Source organism: Sinocyclocheilus anshuiensis, unplaced genomic scaffold (genome assembly GCF_001515605.1).
Source record: "Sinocyclocheilus anshuiensis isolate Anshui unplaced genomic scaffold, SAMN03320099.WGS_v1.1 scaffold627, whole genome shotgun sequence".
Classification (NCBI taxonomy): domain Eukaryota; kingdom Metazoa; phylum Chordata; class Actinopteri; order Cypriniformes; family Cyprinidae; genus Sinocyclocheilus; species Sinocyclocheilus anshuiensis.
In genome coordinates, this window is record NW_015549703.1 from 3,329,247 (window position 1) to 3,354,858 (window position 25,612).

Below are 25,612 nucleotides of genomic sequence, written 5' to 3' on the forward strand. Positions count from 1 at the left end.
TCAAAAAGCAATTACAGGGAATATGATGATGACTGCCCTCTGTCCTTCATTCTTACTAACAAAAACAACAGCAATTCTGCTGCCCCGAATGAATAGTGACGGTGATTTGATTGTTGTAGTGGCTTTAAAAAGACGTGTCTATATTTTCGGATGAGTGGTTATTGAAACGGATTTCAAGCCAAACTTTTTTACCTAGTGAGACTGGTTTCATATTTTGCAGGAAAATGCTGACTGACAGTTAAAACAAAAAAGTTCACCTGAATCAAATTCAACTGGAGGAAAAATAGCCAAGGAGAGGAAAGGTTTGGTCAGGCCTCCTGATAGAAGATCTCCTGAGTCCAGTCTGAAGGCATCTTTATCTTTGCAGCTGAATTGGTTACCATTTAAAAAACATTCCTTTTACCTGAGGAAAGTTTCTTTCGCAAGCTGCAAAACCCATAAAAGAGACAACTTCAGAGCCTTGGAGCGGCATCTGTCCACTGATGTGTATCTGCTTTCATGTCGGGATGCCCTTTAAAGCATAGCCCAATTTGAATTATTGGAATGACCAGTGATGCCACTTTACCTTCCCTCTTACCTCAAGAGGCCTTCACTTCTTGACTCGAGTGTTTGATGCTTCCACAGCTCTGTGTTTCAATAGATTCTCCACAGAAAGTTCAAAATGCACAAAAAAACTGCACAAAACACTTCAAGCCCGTCAAGGAATAAAATCTTGCATCATTTGTTTTCTGAAGCAAAAACGGAATTAACATCTGAAAGGATGGAATGCTACACTGAACTGCTAAATGCTGCGGTCATTCATAGATAATTCCAAACAGGCACGGGGAAGGAAGATAAAAATAACAATGGACCAAAATGGCCCCAACTCTTTGATGAGGTAGCGGTAACCCATTACCATAACAGTAGGAAATGTTCAGTGGAGCTTGGACTGGCATGCTATTATGAGCTTCATTTCTGACACAAGCTGCCACCTCGACGAGGAGAGAACTGTGGCTCATTAAAGCTCCTCAGCCTTTGTGATTCCGCCAGTTTCTATACATAAAACTGTGACAGGGAGCCGGTGAATAGAAGCGATGGTCTTCATAACTCTAGATGGAGGCTCTGCCAATCTCATTTGATGAATCTGTCAAGGAGAATAGTTGTTTGACGCTAGGCGCCTATGCCACAGAGTAAGCTCAATTCATCTACATGATGTTGTTCAATGCAAATATTCGAGCACAACCCATTCAAGCATCTTCACAATCCATGCAGCTAAAAAGATTTTTTTGTTTTGTTTTTGGCCATAATACATTTGAAATATATGCTAAATGTGTTACAAAAAACTATTTTGCAATTTGAAAAAATAAAATAAAATTAATCTGAAAATATATTTTTGGGTAAATCTAAAATGTATTTTTAATACTTAAATTAATTTGTTTTATATATATATATATATATATATATATTATATAAACTATATATATACAGTATATATACACTATTTATTTATATTTTTATTTTTTTATCTGTGATGTGCCAAGCCAAACTGAACAGAACTGAAAACCGTGGTTAAAAAAAAACAAGATATGTATTGGACCATAGGCTAACTATGTTGTTGCATTTTATATTGCATCCCTAATATACCAAAGAGAACAAAACAACTGTTTGAATATACTCATCTACAATTGTTAGCCCCATTAATGAGACTGAATCAATGATGCTCCAGTATAACCCTCAAAAATGAATCACCTTGCATTTAATTTAAGCTTTAACCGGATGCTCAACAGCTGTTCAAGCCGCTTCAGTCTCATTATCTTTCCAACTGTTCGCTGTCACGCAACGCATCCTCACCTTGACAACCCATACCGTCGCATAATAGAAAAGACAACCTAACAATTTCCAAACTCAAGAAAGTCTGCTGAGCCACTGAGATCATTACTGTCAATTAAAACCGAGCTAAGAGAAAAGAACTACGTCAACTGCATAGAATGATCCACCTAATTTGCACCAAAAAAGTTATTAGGCCATGTAAGTAAAGTGACATTTTCATGTTGAGGTCAATGTACGCAGTAATGTGACATTCTCCTAGTTGGATTTCATAGGAAATCTTGTTATAAGTCACTCTAAGGCTGTGAAAATCCTTCAAGTTTAGATATGATCCATATAATGCTTCTCTGACACTTGTGAAAGGATAAAAACTCACGCATGCTAAACCTTGCGTCTAACACAAACACATGCAACCGTCGTGCGCTCCTGTTTTTGAGCTTTCCAACCCAAGACAGCCAGTGAACTGTTTAATTCTCACCTTGACATATACTACATGGTATTTTTATCTAAATGTCAGCTGCCTCAGTTTTGATCAGAAAACCGTGATTAACATTAATATCACCTGACACCTATTACATAAATGTCTTGAGAATGTCATTCGGCAGCAAGATTCACCCATGTAACACCAGTGAATGTCAGCACGAGAGCCAAACTATTTGTTCTGCTTCACTTTTCATTCATATTGATCTGCGTATCCACTGAAAAAGCACATCAAATGGGGTTCGCGGAGACCACGCTTGAGGCTCTGGTTTGTGCCGATGTGCGGCCGGCCAGCTGAATTCGAGGAGGGAGGGGATAATGATGCTCGAAGGTGCCGCGCATTTACAAATTCCACAAGGCACTCCATCCAGGAAACACATCCTCTGCCAAAAGACCTTTACCATGGCAACTCTGAGCCAGTCGGACTGTGTGTAGCCAGTCTAGCGGAGAAATCAATGGGAAAGGACAACAGGGCCTTCATTAAGCTCTGCCTGACCTTCACTTTTCCAGTGAGGTCATTTTTATTTTCGAAACGAAATTAAATTAATCTCAACTAATTTTTGCATTCACTGCAAAAACTGTAGTACGTCTTCACAGGAAATGTTTTTCAAGCTGTGAACAGAGATGAGTCCAAAGACAAGGTTGAAGAACAAAATTTCAATTAATTTGTTTTACTTTTTGTACTTTTTTGTTGCATATGCGACTAAATCTTCAGTCTGGGCGACTAAATGATGTCTAATATTAGCCAATGGCTAATAAATTCTCAGATTTTACTCGCCAGTGTGTGAGTTGGAAGCTAAGTATAAGTTTAGCCTAGATATATTTACACTCGCCGAACACTCTGACTGAGCGTTTCAGAGTTTCACTCTCCGTCAAGCGATCTGTGCTATTTTTCAATTAATCTCAATGGATGCGCAGCTTACCTGTATTTGACGTACAGTAAACTGTAGTGTGAAGGTGCACGACTCGCCGTTGCTTTGCTGAGAACACTGTTTCTCACACACGCAAAGAAAGCAAGAGTGAGAGAGTCTTACATACCATGTAGAATTGACATGCTACATGTAAATGATATACTTTGTTGTATTTTCCTGTAAAAATAACAGAGTTCCTGTTCCAGTTTTAAGAACTGCCGGGTTTTCCTGTAGTAGGCGGAACTAATGCGCAAAACGACAATCTCATTGGCTGGTGCTCACCTATTATCGTCCCTGTTTTGATTTCAGCGAATCAGTTCGAGCAAACGCACACAACCTGATTAATACTCATGAATCCAGTAGCTCATTAATCCCTAGTGCATTTTTTATATTGTTCTTATTAGTAGAATTCGTATAATAATAATAATAATAATAATAATAATAATAATAATATCTTATCAGTATTATTGTTGTTGTTATTTTTTGAATGACCAAAAAAAGCACCAGCACCAGTGCTAAATTCATGGTTACCAAGTTTTAATTCTAATTACTAAACTTCTATTATTAAATAATACTTGATTATCATATTATAATGCTTGACTGCTTGACTGACTGATATTAAGAGTGTACTTTCAGATATTTAAAAAGCTGTTCCATTTTACAAACATTATATATGTTTGTAAAATGGCATAACTTCCGTAGAGGGTTGAGTTGTAAAAATTCTGCTTAAAAATAAATGAGCATATACCATACATTCTGTCACACTTCATATAAATCTCTCATGACCACATTTGCATCTCTGGCGACCTCTGCTACACCGTATTCATCAAACATCAGAATTGTGCGAAATCTCCTTTCTCTGCTCAAGGTCACATCGAGAGCTGACATTCTTAATAATGCTAAGCCTCATTTATGGATTTATAGCCCTCCTCATGCCATGATTATCAATCAGGGAAGATAATGGGCACTGAAGCAGGCAGTATCTCTGTCACTCCATGAGGTGAACCACCAGTCAAGGTTCCCTAAACAACATGTCTTCCTGAGGAAGACGTGAAGGGTTCTATTCTCTCGATATCATTGTTTCATAACAGCTGAGAAAGATTGCCTCTGTAGCCCTGACAACAGAAAAGAGCACTCGAACAATACACTTCAAGTTAAATGCGTCTTGTTTTAATTTGCACAATTAAAAGATGTTTTTTTTCCGAGTTCCTTGAAATCCATATTACCATTTTTAAGAAAAAGATAAGAGTCTTTTTCTCAAATGACCACTTAAAGACTTTTTTATCCACTTTGGACCATTATTTCCAGTAGGAGTTTCCCGCTGTGTGGGAAGCAGCAGAGGGGGGCTGTGATTAAGATGCCCAAACTCTTCTGATATTACAGCTTCTGCAGTTTATCTGCCGATGAAATCAGTGGGTTCACGCAGCAGGAAATCTCCTCCAGAAGATGTGATTAGTTTCATTCCACTAAAATCAGGGACACGCACGTCAGATCTAAATGTAAAGTTAGCATAACAATATCAAGTTAGAGCCTTCGGCTGCTAATGATCCTGTATCTGAGGTCAAAAATAATGGGCTATAACTGATGTTTTGGGTAAAGTTAATATGTATGTAATCATCACTATGCATGTAGGTGGTGGTAAGTACGGCTGAATGGGCTAATCTTATAAAGTGTTGCTCCATATGCTGAGATCATTTGAAATGCTACAGTATAATGTGGGTGGTTGCGAAATGCTGAATTAAACTGCTTTTGGTGCTCTCAGGTGAAGGGGTTTATCCCCAGGGGCCGTGCGGAGGTTAAAACTCTGACAATTCAGTTTGTCTATTTGCATCTTTCCATATTTATGTCATTATTTGGATTCACAGTCCTAATGGAGAAAAAGTCACTTAGCTAATCTGCATAAACCCAGGATACCACAATTATCAACAGACCCTGCCGTTCTCCAGGGACTTTAGAGCTGTCCGCACTTACCGCGGGGACAATTAACATAAATGCTTCGTCTATCGGCATGTATTTAAACTAAGGCTTTTCCCCACCTTTTACAAGACCATATGAAAACTAGAGCAAATTCAGTCACTATTAAATCCATAAATGATTAGCTAAACTGAAAAAAAGCACATTGTTTTTGAATTATGAAGCCCTTGATTTCCTAGCAAGGGCTGGGCTGGTACAGTCATTGCCGCAGGTCTAGAAGCTCAATGAGATAAGAAAATGATGAACGAACTAAAGAATCATTACACAAGGCTGAGTGTGAGAAGATTTCTTCCCGTGGGCCTAAAGCTTGGCTTCTATTTGTAATTACCTGAAGTGCTTTTTAGGATCTTATTGACATACTTTGAGCAAAAGAAAATGACAAAGTGAAAAGGAAACCCAAGTTTGTTTTGTAGTCTGAAAAGGGGGGAAAAAAAATCCATACAACCTCCAGAAACAGCTACATGTGAGTGTGATGGTTACAAAAGCAGCTATAAAAAAAAAATAATCGCTCCAAAGCTTATTGACACTGTTTTTAATATAATATCGTCCGTTTTAGATATGATAACAGCTTAGAACTATTGACAAAAGAATAAAACAATTTAAAGAGTTTTTAAAAGATGTTTTTGAGCCCTGAGGTCAGATTCGAAAGGAAAAGTATGCTATCAAGTCTGAAATGTTTTGACACAACCATTAAGTGTGACAACAAAACCAATGAGTGTTTTTCAACTAAATCAATATTAGCTTTACTGTTATATGGGTCCGGTTAGACTCTAATAAACAGGTGGAAGAGCAAAACGAGGCCTGAATGCTTCATTTGAATCCATCATGTGAATCGATCACCGCTTTTTAAAAGCTTTATAAACCGTGAGTTTGGAAGGAGGGTATGGCACATCTGATGCTGCAAATGATTCAATCAATTAGCTCTATCTGCTTCTGCAGGTAGAAGAGTGGAGAACATAAAAGTATCTGCTGCAGAAGACCTCTGAAGAGCAGTAAAGTTTGACCTGGCATCAACTATAAGGGAAATAATGTGAGATAGGAAGTTGCATTAAGATAAGATGACCATATGCACGAGCATGATACGTCGAAACGGTGCACGTATGGAGCATGTGAGGGTTAGGGGTCATAAAGGCTCTGTCATGCTGAATGGCAATTGGCTGAATTGATTTCACACAATCTTGAACCTCTGGGCTCAGTATTGATCCCGTTAGCTTTTGATTTTCACACACCATGAACACTGGCACAACAGCCCATTTCAAATGATCCATCTTTAACAGCCTGAGGTAAGACAAAACTGGACTCAAATATTTTAGGACAGCTGCTACTCAAGTTTTCAAAGAGTCAAATGCATGCAGACAAAGATTCTGTCAGTCAACCTAGAAAAGTAATAAAAAACATTATACAAACAATGATGAGCTATAAATTGAAAAATGGCTATTTGCAATAAATGGTATCTAATTACAGTGCATCTTAGTGGCTGGCTTCATTACTTAATATGTGACCTCATTCATGCAGCTAGTTAACAAGTCATGGTTGTTAGCAGCACATTGCTAAAATGGATAGTTTCCAGACACGCCGGTTCATCGTAATTATAGCACGTAATTGCAAGTATAGCATCTTATACATAGCAACAGCAGATGCATGTAAAGAAATACAGTTCCCTTGTCAGAGATGTAGAAGTACACTGAAAAAATTATTCATAACCGACTGACATAAAAAGCTTTGAAATTTAATTAATTCATCATGCTGGCAAATAAATCTGTTAATCGCTATGCATTCACACCACGGAAGATCACATTAATACTCACAGAACACAACAGCATCAGAGACAAAGCATTGCTGTTTTTGAAATATGAGTGAATTATGAAATGCCATAAATCATGGTGTATAAATTAGAGGTACAAGATATATTGCTGACTTATATATTACTTGATAGATGGGGAGAGTAATGAAATGAATACCAATAGTGAAACTGCTGCGTGTGTGTGTGTGTGTGTGTGCGTGTGTGTGTGTGGTTTTGACACAACCATTAAGTGTGACAACGAAACCAATGAGTGTTTTTCAACTAAATCAATATTAGCTTTACTGTTATATGGGTCCGGTTAAACTCTAATAAACAGGTGGAAGAGCAAAACGAGGCCTGAATGCTTCATTTGAATCCATCATGCAAGTCAATCACCGCTTTTTAAAAGCTTTATAAACCGTGAGTTTGGAAGGAGGGTATGGCACATCTGATGCTGCAAATGATTCAATCAATTAGCTCTATCTGCTTCTGCAGGTAGAAGAGTGGAGAACATAAAAGTATCTGCTGCAGAAGACCTCTGAAGAGCAGTAAAGTTTGACCTGGCATCAACTATAAGGGAAATAATGTGAGATAGGAAGTTGCATTAAGATAAGATGACCATATGCACGAGCATGATACGTCGAAACGGTGCACGTATGGAGCATGTGAGGGTTAGGGGTCATAAAGGCTCTGTCATGCTGAATGGCAATTGGCTGAATTGATTTCACACAATCTTGAACCTCAGGGCTCAGTATTGATCCCACTAGCTTTTGATTTTCACACACCATGAACACTGGCACAACAGCCCATTTCAAATGATCCATCTTTAACAGCCTGAGGTAAGACAAAACTGGACTCAAATATTTTAGGACAGCTGCTACTCAAGTTTTCAAAGAGTCAAATGCATGCAGACAAAGATTCTGTCAGTCAACCTAGAAAAGTAATAAAAAACATTATACAAACAATGATGAGCTATAAATTGAAAAATGGCTATTTGCAATAAATGGTATCTAATTACAGTGCATCTTAGTGGCTGGCCTCATTACTTAATATGTGACCTCATTCATGCAGCTAGTTAACAAGTCATGGTTGTTAGCAGCACATTGCTAAAATGGATAGTTTCCAGACACGCCGGTTCATCGTAATTATAGCACGTAATTGCAAGTATAGCATCTTATACATAGCAACAGCAGATGCATGTAAAGAAATACAGTTCCCTTGTCAGAGATGTAGAAGTACACTGAAAAAATTATTCATAACCGACTGACATAAAAAGCTTTGAAATTTAATTAATTCATCATGCTGGCAAATAAATCTGTTAATCGCTATGCATTCACACCACGGAAGATCACATTAATACTCACAGAACACAACAGCATCAGAGACAAAGCATTGCTGTTTTTGAAATATGAGTGAATTATGAAATGCCATAAATCATGGTGTATAAATTAGAGGTACAAGATATATTGCTGACTTATATATTACTTGATAGATGGGGAGAGTAATGAAATGAATACCAATAGTGAAACTGCTGCGTGTGTGTGTGTGTGTGTGCGTGTGTGTGTGTGTGTATATTAACATTTAACATATAACATGTCATTTAAATGTGTGTTATTTATAAAATTCAATTTTTATAATACATGCATTTCTTCAATATACTAATTTACTACATTATTTGATAAGCCAATAATTTCACAGACATTAGTTAGACAATGCTGATGAAAATTCATATTATTCAGTTCCTGCAATATGTTTTGTGCCTTTGGATGCATCTGTATTCAAACTGTGCAAGAATTGGTGACAGCCCGGGTGCAACAGTGATGGTGTACTCATTAAAGGCCAAGGAAAGGGTTTTGAAATCTCCTGGGAAACCCTTAGATGTGTGGATGAAGCTGTACACAGGAAAGGAAATATACGTCCTTTTCAACTAGTGTCAGTAGCCAACTTGTCTTTTCATTCAGCACACATTTGCTTCACCAATGTTTTCCATTTTGTTCCCATTGTGCCAGTTTTGCCTGATTCCCACCCTCAGTATCTCATTCTGAGCATATTTGCTTTCTAAGTTTACATGTATTATTTACGAATATGATATTTGGGATAGCTTCCAAACTTCCATTTATGATATTTAAAAGAACTGTTACAGAAAAAGATTTATTTTGTGGTATCCAGTCTGACATAAAGTCCATTCCAACATTCATTATTAACTCTGAAATGCCTGAAGAATAAAAATACAAGTCTTAGATCTCTAAAAGAGAGAGAGAGAGAGATGACGTTGCCATGAGGACATCATTAAAATTGCTTTGTATTTTAAAAACAACTTTCCTTTAACTCTTCATTATTAATGCTCATTGTATAAACCCAAAACGTCACTACGCATTTCAAATAAACCTAAATTTGCTGATCCTCGCTAACATATTTATGCTAATCAGATCCCTCCAACCCCAATGCTCTTCATTAAATGTCTAGTGCCTCACATTCACAACATAAATTTGATGCTTCATGTCCTAATAATTGTTTTACGGGATAATTTAAAAAGGTTAGTACATTTCTGTGAAGGTTAGTAAGTATTTTGACATGCACATCCTTAGAGACGCTGGCTAACCTCATACGTTTCAACACTAAATTTAATAAAACCATTTTCAAGCTCATTTCGGTCTATTCGTAAAAAACTGGATTCCACTACAAGCAAAATAAGACTTAATAGAAAATATACTGCACAAATGCTTCTAGCTTCCAAAGTGGATCTAAAATAGCAGCCAAAAAGACCCGTGACGAAGCCTGTCACCGAAAAAGACTCGTGTCACTTCAGCTATACCAGACACAAATAATGCTATTCACTTTTTCCACACTAAAAGGCTCAAAGAGCCTTCAATTTTTTTCCTTCCTGACAGGTAAATCCTGAATTATACCCCTCCTCACCCTCTGTGTGAACAGCAGAAACAGACATCCAATGACTGTGTAATATGAGAGTCTGTTTGAGTGGGTTTGTGTAGAGGGCAAGCTCAATAATGGCCACTCTTGCTGGAAAGAAAGCAATGTCATGGGGTCAAAGCAGCGGCTAAAATGGTGGCCTAAGGAAATTGTTCGAGGGAACAATGGTGGTTGATTGTCAGGCTGAGATGTGTGCTAGAGCTAATGATGCCATTTAACTCTACCTTTCCCAGCCTTTTCTTTGCTACATGTGACCAAACACCTGCTTTAGAGCAGTAAGATTAGCAGCAATTAATGTAAATCAAAAACATCCCCCAATGCTGCCATTTCTGACCTAATTTGCAAAGTCAAATGAATTATAATAGCTGTGTTCAAGACTATATAGAGCTGAGATGGAACCATGGCATTACAATGAATGCGATAAACTGGAATGCCCAATATTATGGCACGTACATGCTTACAGTATGCCTACAAGCAGGTCACACATGCGCACTGAAGCTATTTTGCAGTAATAAGTTGCTTATAAGACGAGTTGCTTATTAGTATGCATATTACTAGCATATTGGCTGTTTATTAATACATTAATGCCTTATTCTGCATGACCATATTTTAGGTCCCTTAATCCTAATCTATACCTAAACATAACAACTACTTTACTAACTATTAATAAGCAGCAAATTAGCAGTTTATTGAGGCAAAAGTCGAAGTTAATAGTTAGTTAATAGTTAGTAAATAGTGAGAATTGGTCCCCAAACTAAAGTCTGACTGAAATATGCTACTGAAGTGCGAGTTTGAAATACAGTTTTTGGTATTTTGGTATTTCCCCATTCATTAAAAAAAGAGTTTATATTGCTGCCCAAATGAACCGACTTGCCTTGAAAGGCATATAGTCAATGCAAAAATCCTCTAAAAAAAGTATCAGGGACAGTTAGTAAATAGTGAGAATTGGTCCCCAAACTAAAGTGTGACTGAAATATGCTACTGAAGTACGAGTTTGAAATACAGTTTTTGGTATTTCCCCATTCATTAAAAAAAGAGTTTATATTGCTGCCCAAATGAACCGACTTGCCTTGAAAGGCATATAGTCAATGCAAAAATCCTCTAAAAAAAGTATCAGGGACATTTAGAAATTCAGTCTTATCTAAAGAGAGAAAAGAAAAAAGCTATGACTACAAATGGACAACAAACCAAGTGACTACTTTTAAAAGAAACCAGAATTATGCCTGTAGGCCAAAGTGTTCATGAATTGAACCATTTTAGTTTAAATATGTCACTATAAGGAGAAAGTGGAGGTTGGGTCAGTTTTGTGGTTTTGACAGTGATGTCTTCATACCTTTTTTATGTCCACTTGATCAGCAATAAAACTGATGAGCTGAAATTTCTCCTCACAAAGAAACTGTATTTCTCCATTACTTGTGCATTCTGTTTCATAGAAGCCTGGGAGAATGTCTTAATATCTGATATAGCAATCGGGCTGCTTCTGTTCCAGTTCACTTCAAGGCAGATATTATACACAGACACCATGCATCACTACACACTCATGTAGAGCAACAGAAATGGTTGGCTTGGCAACTGAGCTACAGATAGATGGCAGTCCTCTTTACAATGTAGACAATTCTGTGTGACTCAGACTGTAACCATGAATCAGCCACATATATTAGAGAAATTATCTGGAAAGGCTTTAAAAATACAGTTTTTGAGCAACATTAAAGCTAAATTTAATTAAAGCCAATCCTCTTTTCAAATGCACTGGCCTACAGTATTGTGGATAAATGTAACAGGACTTGAAACACATACAGTACCTACTGCATATATTTTTAATCTGCATATACTATTAATAGAAACATTATACACAAAAATTTTCTTTACATGAAAAATGAACTCTAAAGGGGGAAAATAAATGAATCAAATGCCCTGTAAAGCAAGTCAGTTCACTATGCTGCATTGTTAAAATACTCCTGGATGTATTCTATCTGTGCAAAAGTCAAGGCTCGTATCAGTGTTATTTTTAGTATCAATGATAACCTTTGGTATTTCCCCATTCATTAAAAAAAGAGTTTATATTGCTGCCCAAATGAACCGACTTGCCTTGAAAGGCATATAGTCAATGCAAAAATCCTCTAAAAAAAGTATCAGGGACATTTAGAAATTCAGTCTTATCTAAAGAGAGAAAAGAAAAAAGCTATGACTACAAATGGACAACAAACCAAGTGACTACTTTTAAAAGAAACCAGAATTATGCCTGTAGGCCAAAGTGTTCATGAATTGAACCATTTTAGTTTAAATATGTCACTATAAGGAGAAAGTGGAGGTTGGGTCAGTTTTGTGGTTTTGACAGTGATGTCTTCATACCTTTTTTATGTCCACTTGATCAGCAATAAAACTGATGAGCTGAAATTTCTCCTCACAAAGAAACTGTATTTCTCCATTACTTGTGCATTCTGTTTCATAGAAGCCTGGGAGAATGTCTTAATATCTGATATAGCAATCGGGCTGCTTCTGTTCCAGTTCACTTCAAGGCAGATATTATACACAGACACCATGCATCACTACACACTCATGTAGAGCAACAGAAATTGTTGGCTTGGCAACTGAGCTACAGATAGATGGCAGTCCTCTTTACAATGTAGACAATTCTGTGTGACTCAGACTGTAACCATGAATCAGCCACATATATTAGAGAAATTATCTGGAAAGGCTTTAAAAATACAGTTTTTGAGCAACATTAAAGCTAAATTTAATTAAAGCCAATCCTCTTTTCAAATGCACTGGCCTACAGTATTGTGGATAAATGTAACAGGACTTGAAACACATACAGTACCTACTGCATATATTTTTAATCTGCATATACTATTAATAGAAACATTATACACAAAAATGTTCTTTACATGAAAAATGAACTCTAAAGGGGGAAAATAAATGAATCAAATGCCCTGTAAAGCGGCCTGACTGCACTGACCTCATATGATGAATGTGCTCTTCGGGGCAAAGAAGAACAAAGCACGCCGTTATTGATGCTCTCAATTAATAATCTCAGACCTGCCGCTGGAGTCACACGTAGAGTGTCCACCGCTACCCCCACCTGCGCCATGATATAGTATAGACCATACAGATAAGACACACTGAACAATTAGAAGCCTAATTAAAAAGATAACTGACAGTGCTTCTGACATGCTCTGTTGAAATATCATGTGTAAGAAATGTTTAGAGGTACACTGGCAAACGTGCCGTGTGAGTGTTACTGATTAATGTGCAAGGAGTAATTCATTCGTGAGGCTCACGGCCATGTTGAGTCATTGGGTCTGGCTCTGACGTGTCAAAAGCCTGCTGAGAAAAGAAAAACACATGACTGCCTACCTACATTCAAGGTGACCATATATTTAGCTACAAAAGGACTGAGAAAATTCATATATTTTACATGGCGTTTCATATAGTCAAACATTTCTAACTGCCTCAAGTGTGTTGCTAAAGTCAAGGCTATTTCTTTAAAGGAGACATATTATGCTCCTTTTTACAATATGTAATATAAGTCTCAGGTGTCCCCATGACGGCACCGTGGGTTTAAAGTTACAGATAAAGGGGTGGTAATATTATAATGAGATCTCTTTGCAACGTCACTAGGGAAGCAAAATCAAACGCGCTCGTTTTTCCAGACGCTTACAGAAAAAGGCTTACCAAAACAAAGTTACTGGGTTAATCTTTTTCACGTTTCCTTGGTTGGTAGAAACCCTGGATAAGTCAGAATTTCATGATATGTCACCTTTAATGGTTCAATTCATAAAACACAGTAGGCAATTCCTGTTATGCAATACCTTAAACATTGAATATGCCTTTGTTTTGCAAGTAATTTCAGAAAGCATTTATTTTCGAAAAATGCATACTAGTTTGAAATTGAATTTGATATTTTAGACCACTTTTTTAAATGATCATAATATACCAGTTTCTATATTTTAACAGGATTAAAGGTATATGTGACGAGTGGGGGCGGGGCTGAGAGCCGTGGGAACGGAGCGAGGCCGGTGGAGTAATTGATGATGAGTGACACCTGCACCACTCACCGGTCTCAAGTCCCACGGAGGAGCTCCGGAGGGATAAAAGGAGGAGTGACGACAGTGAACGACGAGAGAGGACCAGGCCTGGTTTTATTTTGTGCTTTGTGTGCGGCAGTCGTCCGCGAGGGGCTGCCGCTTTACTTTCATTTTGTGTTTGTTTATTTTATTAAAAACCTGGAAAAGACAGATTTTCATGATATGTCACCTTTAAAGGTGAAGTGTAGCCTTGGAAACTTAGGACCTGTTCTGTATAAGACAAAAGATAAAAAATAATGAAAAAACAACAAAATCCATATTCAGTTCTGTACACATGCAACCGAAATGATGAATTTTGTGAACTGGTTCTTTTTAGTCGATCAAAAACAAGTAGTGCAAGCAACACAGTCTGATTCCCAAACAACTGACTCTGATGAGTCGATTCTTTTGAGTGAATCAAACACATACAACTTTGGCACTTACAGTAAATCAGTTTAGTTACTGTCCTGTTGTTCTTATGACAACAAACCCTAAACTTTTTGAAACACAAATTTCTAAGGCCTCTAAATAATGAGTATAATCAAAACTTTGTTGAAAACCATGTTGTACACAATCTACTACATGCCTTCTGTCGTTTGATTGATAGCTTACACTTTTAGCAAGTAAAAGGCATTTTATTATAATTGTGAAACCCTTACAGACAGAAGCAACTTCAAGCATCACTGCATTGCATTATTTTTTTGTCCCACATAATAAAAACTACAACGCTTTTAAAGGGGTCATATGATGCGATTTCAAGTTTTCCTTTCTATTACCTACTAAGACATATTATAGGGATGTTTAGAGTGACAATTATTATAAATGCATTTTAAGCAAGTAGCCTGTGATACTGTTATAAATATTTCACTGATTAACATTACAATCTATCAGAATCTCATCTTAAATTTTGGCCAAATATCAGCAACTGTGCATATATTTTCTCAGCTTGAGTCTGAATAAAACTGAGATGTTTTTTTTCCCCCTCCCTAAATATGAGCTCTATATTCTTCTTTATCATACTATATCAGCCATAAAAGCCTGATGTATCTGATATACTCAACAAAAACACATACAATACTGTGTGTATATATACATACGAATTGAGGCAGTAATTAAAGCAAAAGGAGCCCCTACCAAGTATTGAGTACATGTACAGTAAATGAACATACTTTCCAGAAGGTCAACAATTCACTAAAAATGTTTTTTTTTACTCTTATGAAGTATTCTAATTTGTTGAGATAGTGAATTGGTGGGTTTTTGTTAAATGTGAGCCAAAATCATCACAATTAAAATAATTTTTCCACGACATTCTAATTTATTGAGATGCACCTGTATATATATGTATATCTTTTTTGTATATTATTAATATTATTATTTATTTTTCTGACAATAATGTCAGTTTTTACAAGGTTAATGAATGAGAAAGAGAACTGAAATAAGTCCTTTCATTTAGTTATTTCCCAAATACTTGCTTCTTTTCGAATGGATTACTTATCATGGTCTCTGCAGTGAAAAAAATAATTTAAAAAAGGCAGAAATGTTTACTTTAATGTGACTACATAGTGTAGAACTGACTAGAAAGGACAGAGAGGAAAGACCCAAACCTGACACCAATTTTCACCATTAAAGAGACATATGTTGATTTTAAACACAATGTGTTGCTCATGCAATAAATTATTTTTGTTTTCTGCACTCCGGTTGAAACCTCCAGCATCACAGCTCTTTAGCTCTGTTATGCAGGTCAGGTATTGCTTTCACATTCACTCTGAATGCAGACTAATGGAAGAAGTGAGAAAAAATGCCCTGAACCCCTTAGAGGAGAAACATGCCTCACAGCACCAAATGGCTTTCAGCGTTCTCTCAGGGCGAGTTTGAGGGATGCGGGTTTATGCCCTTTTTCTCTCAATGGAAGTGGTACATTGTTTTGGTGCACAAAAATGCCCCATCAACTCCAAATTATACACCAAATTGCAGGCATACGCTTTAAGGACATGGGGTGCTGGAGAAGTTCACTATAGATTTTATGTGACAAGTATTGGGTAAAGGGCCACTTCTGTGATAGATATGACTCAGCAGATGGTTTTGTGGTACATAAGAAAGGAGTTTTTGGTAAGCGGAGGTTTGAAGACGAAAGCCGAAGCTGAAATGGAGCATTAAGAAAATGACACAGTCCATTTCAGCTCTCAAATCCTCCTACGGTCGTCTCGCTGAGACATGATTAATGGGCGTAATCAAGTGATGTCCCTCTGTATGCCTGTGCCCTTCATGGCCCCAGCTAATTACAGTGTGCACAACAAACAAGCCCAAATCACAACGGATGCTTTATGAAGTAGGGGCACTCATTCATGGACTCTGTCGTGTGTTGAGCGTATGTCATGCTAAAGCCATAAAGGAATGGACAAGACATTAAGTGAATTTCTAAAGATTGTCAATATAGCATACTTTATAGAGAAGTAGAGCTGTCATATAACTTTGAATTACACTTCCTGAGAAACAACATGGTCTTTTCTATGAGACAAAAAGCCTTGGTAAATCACTGACTGTCAAGTTCTGTTTAGAGACGACAGTAAGCAAATCTTTTTGGTAATACTGCACTGATGTTTAAAAGTTTTTTAAAGTAGCCTCTTATGGTCAACAAGGCTGCATTTACTTCATCAAAAAATACAGTAAAACAGTAATATTATGAAATATCATTACAATTTTAGTTTCTCATTTTAATATATTTTTCAAATCGTAAACCATTAGATTACAAAGCCATTACTCCAGTCCATATTTTTACACTTAAGAAATGATTCTAATATGCTGATTTGGCACTAAATAAACATTTCTTATTATTATCAATGTTAGAAACAGTTGTGTTCCTTAATATTTTTGTGGAAACCATGATACATGATACATACATACATACATATATATATATATATAGTTTATGCTTCAGTTACTATGTGTCAGCAATTATTGACAGTGAATCTGGATAAGAAATTGAATAGGTCTAAGTGTAAGCCTTCATTAGAGCCCAAAATTATGACTGTACATTAAAGCATTGAAGAATTGCAGCATTTTATGTGTTGTTGGTTACAAAAGGTCATTTGGAGTCTCCAAGTGGCTTTTTTTGGGAAGCGCCTAGACATAAATTTAGATAAACATGTATAAAACACTCATTTTCTACGATATTATCAAATTTGAAATTTGGCTTGGTAAGGCTTCATTCTGTGATCCCATTGTATTTTCCAGCTATAGTCATCTGCAGGCATCTGTTTACAAAAAAAATGTAGATGGATTTTTTTTTTTTTTTTTCAGTGTTTTAATGAAGTCTCTTATGCTCACCAATGGTGCATTTATTTGCTCAAAAACACACAAAAAATAATATTGTGAAGTAATATTAACATTTAAATAACTATTTTAATATTGTTTTAAATGTAATTTATACCTATGTCGGCAAAGCTGAATTTTCAGCAGCCATTACTCCAGTCTTCAGAGTCACATGGTCCTTCAGAAATAATTATAATATGCTGATTTGCTGCTAAATAAACATTTCTTATTATTATCAATGTTAGAAACAGTTTCTTAATATTTTTGTGGAAACCATGATACATGATACATACATACATACATATATATATATATATATACATACTAAAAAAAGTACAAAATCATCATTTTAAATGCAACTACTGAATTTAAGCATCATAGCATTATAGTGCACAGTAAGAGATCTGCAAAAGATTACAACAGTGTTATTAAATTACTGTTTTTAAAGATTACTTTTAATTGAGCGATTGATGATAAGGGAATTTATACAAAAACGGGAATTCGGAATGCACAATTACATATCAAATCTAGACAGATAATAACTAAAATGTTCTAATATAGGTCAATAACCATTGTGACACTGATATACTGTATTGAGCATCCCTAGTTCAGTTAAAGAAAAACAAAGTTTAAAAATAATGTAGATTGGGATTTGAACATGGGTCCTCTTTATTCTTAACAAAAACCATATCATGACATTATTCAGTCGTACTATTCACTCATGTACACAGTGTTACTTTTGTAGTTACTTTTATTCTTTGTTTTTTTTTCTTCATGTCTTCTCACCTAGAGGATACAAAGTCGTCTGCCATTGGTTCCCACTTGCCACTGACAATGGAAGAAAAATAAATAACCGTAACAACTTTGTTAGTTTTACTATTGAACACTTACAACTGTCTTCCTGTGAGTTTCAAATGGTCTTTTTAATCACATTTAATTGAGGACTGCTGTAAAATTTGACCACATGGGTTACTGTGAGGGCAGTAAAAGACCTGTGATCTAATGCTAAATTCCTGCCTTGTCCACTAAATGCATATTTGGACACAAGGATTATGTCATTCAAGTTCACCTTGCTTTAATTTTAATATTTCAACAAAGGAAAAAAAACAGCAGATATAAAATCCTGGTTTTCAAGGGCTCTAAAAAATAGAGGCCTTTGTCATAAATGTCTGGTGTTCAGAAGAACACTTGAACACTTTAGTCTGAAAAATTACACAAACAGTATTCAGCTGCAACTTTATTATAATTTTCATACAAACTAAATCTCAGATTTTCCTAAAATAATATGTATAAAAAACCATCAACGAACAATTTCGAAGGGGTCGAGTGGAAATAAATGTTGTGTCAAATTAGAGTCATTTACAAAGATGACCTGCCGATGCTGACTTGAGGAAATATTGACCTTACGGTATCTCAAATTATTGATCTCATTTCAGATTTTTCAGCACACAACACTTCTTGAACGCATCCCTGGGCCTCACATTGCTTTTCAGTGTCTGAAGATAAAGACCATATTAATCAACTTAACAAACTTCTGGGGCAATTTCCCAGAAACTTTAAAAAATGAATCTCTGCCCGTGACGCATTTGACTGGTCACTCTTCTCTCTTCTTAGAAATATCACTAATGTTCACTCATACATTTTAAACTCTACATCGCTCACTCATACTTCTTCCAGGCAACTAATTACTGAGTTCAGTGATGGAAGGGCACATATTTAAACTGCAGTCCATTAATCAAACCTCGGTTGAAATATTAATAATACATGTTAATTTAGCAATTACGACCGCTGCAAAAGATTACAACAGTGTTATTAAATTACTGTTTTTAAAGATTACTTTTAATTGAGCGATTGATGATAAGGGAATTTATACTGTATGTAAAAAACGGGAATTCGGAATGCACAATTACATATCAAATCTAGACAGATAATAACTAAAATGTTCTAATATAGGTCAATAACCATTGTGACACTGATATACTGTATTGAGCATCCCTAGTTCAGTTAAAGAAAAACAAAGTTTAAAAATAATGTAGATTGGGATTTGAACATGGGTCCTCTTTATTCTTAACAAAAACCATATCATGACATTATTCAGTCGTACTATTCACTCATGTACACAGTGTTACTTTTGTAGTTACTTTTATTCTTTGTTTTTTTTTTCTTCATGTCTTCTCACCTAGAGGATACAAAGTCGTCTGCCATTGGTTCCCACTTGCCACTGACAATGGAAGAAAAATAAATAACCGTAACAACTTTGTTAGTTTTACTATTGAACACTTACAACTGTCTTCCTGTGAGTTTCAAATGGTCTTTTTAATCACATTTAATTGAGGACTGCTGTAAAATTTGACCACATGGGTTACTGTGAGGGCAGTAAAAGACCTGTGATCTAATGCTAAATTCCTGCCTTGTCCACTAAATGCATTTTTGGACACAAGGATGACGTCATTCAAGTTCAAGTTCCATTTGAATATTTCAACAAAGGCATCAAATTAGCAGACATACAATGCTAGTTTTCAAGGGCTCTAAAAACAGAGGCCTTTGTCATAAATGTATGGTGTTCAGAAGAGCACTTGAACACTTTAGTGTGAAAAATTACACAAACAGTATTCAGCTGCTCCTTTATTATCATTTCCACTTTTGTAGTTACTTTTATTCTTTGTTTTTTTTTCTTCATGTCTTCTCACCTAGAGGATACAAAGTCGTCTGCCATTGGTTCCCACTTGCCACTGACAATGGAAGAAAAATAAATAACCGTAACAACTTTGTTAGTTTTACTATTGAACACTTACAACTGTCTTCCTGTGAGTTTCAAATGGTCTTTTTAATCACATTTAATTGAGGACTGCTGTAAAATTTGACCACATGGGTTACTGTGAGGGCAGTAAAAGACCTGTGATCTAATGCTAAATTCCTGCCTTGTCCACTAAATGCATATTTGGACACAAGGATTATGTCATTCAAGTTCACCTTGCTTTAATTTTAATATTTCAACAAAGGAAAAAAAACAGCAGATATAAAATCCTGGTTTTCAAGGGCTCTAAAAAATAGAGGCCTTTGTCATAAATGTCTGGTGTTCAGAAGAACACTTGAACACTTTAGTCTGAAAAATTACACAAACAGTATTCAGCTGCAACTTTATTATAATTTTCATACAAACTAAATCTCAGATTTTCCTAAAATAATATGTATAAAAAACCATCAACGAACAATTTCGAAGGGGTCGAGTGGAAATAAATGTTGTGTCAAATTAGAGTCATTTACAAAGATGACCTGCCGATGCTGACTTGAGGAAATATTGACCTTACGGTATCTCAAATTATTGATCTCATTTCAGATTTTTCAGCACACAACACTTCTTGAACGCATCCCTGGGCCTCACATTGCTTTTCAGTGTCTGAAGATAAAGACCATATTAATCAACTTAACAAACTTCTGGGGCAATTTCCCAGAAACTTTAAAAAATGAATCTCTGCCCGTGACGCATTTGACTGGTCACTCTTCTCTCTTCTTAGAAATATCACTAATGTTCACTCATACATTTTAAACTCTACATCGCTCACTCATACTTCTTCCAGGCAACTAATTACTGAGTTCAGTGATGGAAGGGCACATATTTAAACTGCAGTCCATTAATCAAACCTCGGTTGAAATATTAATAATACATGTTAATTTAGCAATTACGACCCTTAATTGCAAGGGCCCCAATGAAAGCCCAGTGATTCGCAACTGATTCAACGGCCAGTGTAAGACATGTAATATTCTGGTAAGTAGGACATAAATACAAATGTTAAAAATGCTCTGGAGATTCAGGTTAGATTAAAATGGTATTTATCTTAAAGGTTAAGGTCTTTGAGATACATTTCAAAACTGGGTTTATTCAGTAACATAACTTAAATTGGCTGAACTCCGCCATAATCACAGTAATGACTTGCTTTACCAAGCAATTGGGAGTTTGTGCAAGTTCAAAAATATAATAGTTTCTATATTATATAATACTTTTTGTATTACAAAGAATTTAATTCACTTGATAATCTAAAAATATACACCATTTGCTTATTTAATTTCCAGCAATGAGATCAGAATTTGACGATAATAAAAACTAACTTCATTTAATTATTTATCTTTTTTTCCACTGGGACTGGTATTTTTATTTTATGCTATCATGTCACTTGACCCTAGCCTCTGATATTATAAAAAATTACAGCAGTGTTATAAATACGCATGCACATATAACTTGCATATTGCATAACCATGTAACTCCTCAGCACTGCCATCGTCTTAACAATCTCCTTTCAACACTGTAATAAAACCTGTAGAAAAATACGGCTAACACTTGGAAAAACAAAATTAATATCAACATAGTACACTGCGACATGTTTTTACAGACTTAAAGAGTGAAGTAAATTCTGAGTATTCTCTCTCCTTCACCTGACTATTATAACACTGACCCATCCGTTCCCCACCACTTAAGTCCACCATCTGTTGGGCCCACCCCTCTCTCTCTCTCCATCTGGATAAATGAAACGCCGTCTGCCAAGCTTGGACAGAAAGACTGAAATACTTTATTGACCCTCAAGTGGATATTCAGCTGGAAAACAACACCAATATAAACAAAAAAAGTCACTATGCATATACGCAACGCAATCATGGTAAAGATTCATTATGCAAAACCGATGTCATATTACTGCTTTCACTGTGTGACAGTTAAATGACCAGTGTAGAAAAAGTTAATATGAAACTGTAACTTGGGGCAAGCTACTCATAATTAAAAATGAATTAAACTACAGTCTAGATAGTTTCAGAAAAAGTTGTTAGCTACTCTACAAGCTACTAATAAATAGTAGCTAACTGTATCGAAGCAATACTGTATTTGGATAATGTAAACAGACAGACAGATACTGTAGGTAAATACAATGATAGATAGAAAAGTAGATTGATAAACAGAATGACACATAGATAGATATATAGATAGCGCAACAGACAATGACAACGATAAAATGACAGACAGCTAGAATGACAGATAGAACGATAGATAGAAGGATAGATAGAAAGATAGATAGAAAGATAGATAGATAGAAAGATAGATAGATAGATAGATAGATAGATATGTTTGCGCTCATGTTGTCTTACTGATGTATAACAGCTAATTTCCTCCGCAAGCATCTGCAGATGATAGAATGTCCACGGGACGCCGCCGTTTTTCTACCTCAGGCTATCGGCGCGGTGTAACACAACAGGTGTGCGCCATGTAGCAACCTTGTGCCCAACTCAAACATCACATCTTGCACATCAGATTTATTGCTGTTGCCTCCTTTCTTTGGCATAAACAACTCATTTGGACAGCCAGCATGTTGTAAACAATGCAGGCCTGGAGGCAATATATCAGTGCAGTCCAGAGATTTATACGTGTGAAGTTGAGGCAGAAATCTCAGCAGACTGGTGTTCTTGGTCTCATTGGCGTCCTCCTTGTTCAATAATCCAGCCATTCCCAATGCTCTTATCACTGCGAAATCGTGCAGCTGACCCCGCGTGAGTGTGTTTACCGAGGTCTGCCAGGCCTATTCCCAACATCCCTACCAAATCCGTCATGAGCCAATAAAGAAAATGCCAATGCTGGGCTCGAGGCAGCCGTTAGTTCCATGTAGAGGAGCGGAGGACACGAACAGTGGGTCTCCTTTCTTTTTCTCCTATCTCCTCCACACACTCCCAGCTCTTGCAGCCCAGAGTATAAGCCCTATATATTACACAAACACACATGCAGAGTCCACGAATAGAGCTTCGGCTACATGGCTGTCATGAGAAGGCTGCTCAAAGAAACGGTGAAAGACAGATAAAGAGAAAGAGAGAGAGTGAACCATGCCAGTCATAACTCTGGAAAGGTGGTAGAATGACCATGTAATTGGTGGGATTCTTTCCACACATTAGATATATTAGTGGTGCAATAAGAGTCAAATGCAGATGAAATTGTTACAAAGAGGGCCTGACATTCTTTAAAACATATTTTTCAACAAATGGTTATTGAAAATAGGTTCTTAACCTTCAGAAAATTATGATCATAGATGGATGGATGAATGTACTGTATATATTACAAAAACACTTGTGTCTCTTCAGATTAGGGGTGGGCGATATGACCAAAATCTTATATCACGATATAAGTAATTTTACTTCACGGTAACGATATACTGTTCATCACAATGCAGTTATTTTTTTGCTTTAAATAAGGTCTTTATGATATCAAAAATGTTGATACCATAGAAATTCCATAATTCTTGTCACCAGTGTCAATATCACAAAAAACTAATACTAGCCTAAATTAAATAAATAATTAAAAAAAACTCAAGCTCACTGAAGACAAGTAAACAGTTATCAATTAAATAAGAATAAGAAAGTAATTACAAGCAATAGGACAAAAAAACTACAGTAGAACAAATAAATAAGAAATGCTACAAACATTGTATAAAGTAATCAAATGAATAAAAACTGCATATTATTCACTGTGTAAATTAAACATATAGTTGTTTAGTCAAGAGCAGTGAGATTTTCTTTCTTTTGTTGTCTGATTAACATGAATGACAGACAGCAGGAATATTAAACTGCTGTCACTTTAAGAGCTGCCTGAATCCAATATATTGTTTCACATTCTGTTTGCTTTCACTTTAGACCTAAATTACTGTGTTTACAAGGATAATTGCAAAGACGGACATTCTGACACATACAAGTGTGTGTATTTAACCAATCAAGGCCTATAAAGTGGCAAAAATAACTCATATTCAATACTCCCACGCTCTATAAGCACCGTCTTCACGTGCGCGTGCCTCTCTGACAGCACTCAGAAACAGTCTTTCAGACAGCACACACATATAGCGAAATGAGCTCTCTTTCGCTGTTGATTGTGTTTCAACAGCTTAAAATCAGTTGTTTTTAAACCGAATACAAACGTTAAGTTTTCGTGACCATATAGCACAGCAACGTGACTTGAGAGTGTAACCACAAATCTCGACCAATTGACAAATTTCTACCGGTTAATCGTGCCTACCGGTATATCACCCACCCCTACTTAAAATAAAATAAATACATAAAATAAGACATGAAAGGGTGATATACAGACACATGTGAAAAATTGGAAATCCATAATAGGCCAAGGAGTCAGTAAATGCAAAACAAGTATCTCACATTTCTACCGGTTAATCGTGCCTACCGGTATATCACCCACCCTTACTTCAAATAAAATAAATACATAAAAATAAGACATGAAAGGGTGATATACAGACACATGTGAAAAATTGGAAATCCATAATAGGCCAAGGAGTCAGTAAATGCAAAACAAGTATCTCACTGGAATACTGAATGTATTTCTGTCATGTGACAAGTCTCAAAAGCCATCATAGAGTATCAATGCACTTACAAGAATCTTAATGGCGGTATAAAATTTAATGTAGCAATCATCCACATGTATTCAAAGCTTCCTGACACTCTTAATAGACCTCTTAATGCAAGTCTCTCAGTGGATGTCTTGTTTGGCGCCATCAGTGTAAGACGCAGACACCTACGTTTAATCTGATATGAGCTATCAGTGGTGGGATAATCATAAAACAGAATTATTTTAAGATCAGCTTGCATGACTTTCAACTGGGAACAAATGGATCAGCTCAACATGCAAAGCTAATGGATGAAACCTGACTTGTCAGTAACTGAACACTGTTTCATTTTTCATGAACATGACACCATTAAAAAAAAATGCAGAAGAGAAATTCTGAATATTTTTATACAATGAAGTTAGTCACAGCTTCAGCATGGGAAAACAATATATGCTATAAGTTGTAAAAATAATATTAATAATATCAGTAAATGTCAACTAATATATATATATAATAAGATATATAGCTATATCTTGTCTATAGAATCAACTCAATTAAATGTCTGATACTACCAAATAATCTTTGAAAAGTGTTACCATATGGGTGAAAGAGCCCATCATTACACATAAGAAGACAGCGACACATAAAATTTCTAAATATCACATTCAACTGCGTTAATTCTCCTTTTGAAATCAGATAAAGGAAAACTTCAGATTATTATCAACCTTTTATTATAATCCTATCAATAGCTTCATGACTAACTATGATATTCAGAATGTCCTTCAGAAATTTAATTAACCGTTATATCTTATGCACTTTTTATGTAAAAAATTTTCAATCACCATCAGTCACTGTGCATTCTTAAATCATACCTATATAGGCTTTATCAGATCAGAAAAATACATGATATACAGTGGGTACGGAAAGTATTCAGACCCCCTTAAATTTTTCACTCTTTGTTATATTGCAGCCATTTGCTAAAAT

At 36.0% G+C, this 25,612-nt stretch overlaps 1 protein-coding gene across 1 annotated transcript in view; it reads right to left on the bottom strand.

The window, feature by feature from the left end:
* LOC107660661 (low-density lipoprotein receptor-related protein 1B-like) overlaps window positions 1-22,756 on the bottom strand; it is a 249,544-nt gene extending 226,788 nt beyond the window's left edge. Inside the window, exons 1-2 of the mRNA XM_016450048.1 lie at window positions 22,527-22,756; window positions 258-367 (exon numbers count right to left, since the gene is read on the bottom strand). Coding sequence (XP_016305534.1) covers window positions 258-367; window positions 22,527-22,756 — 340 coding nt within the window. The remainder of the gene's footprint in view (window positions 1-257; window positions 368-22,526) is intronic.
* Window positions 22,757-25,612: the final 2,856 nt, after the last annotated feature.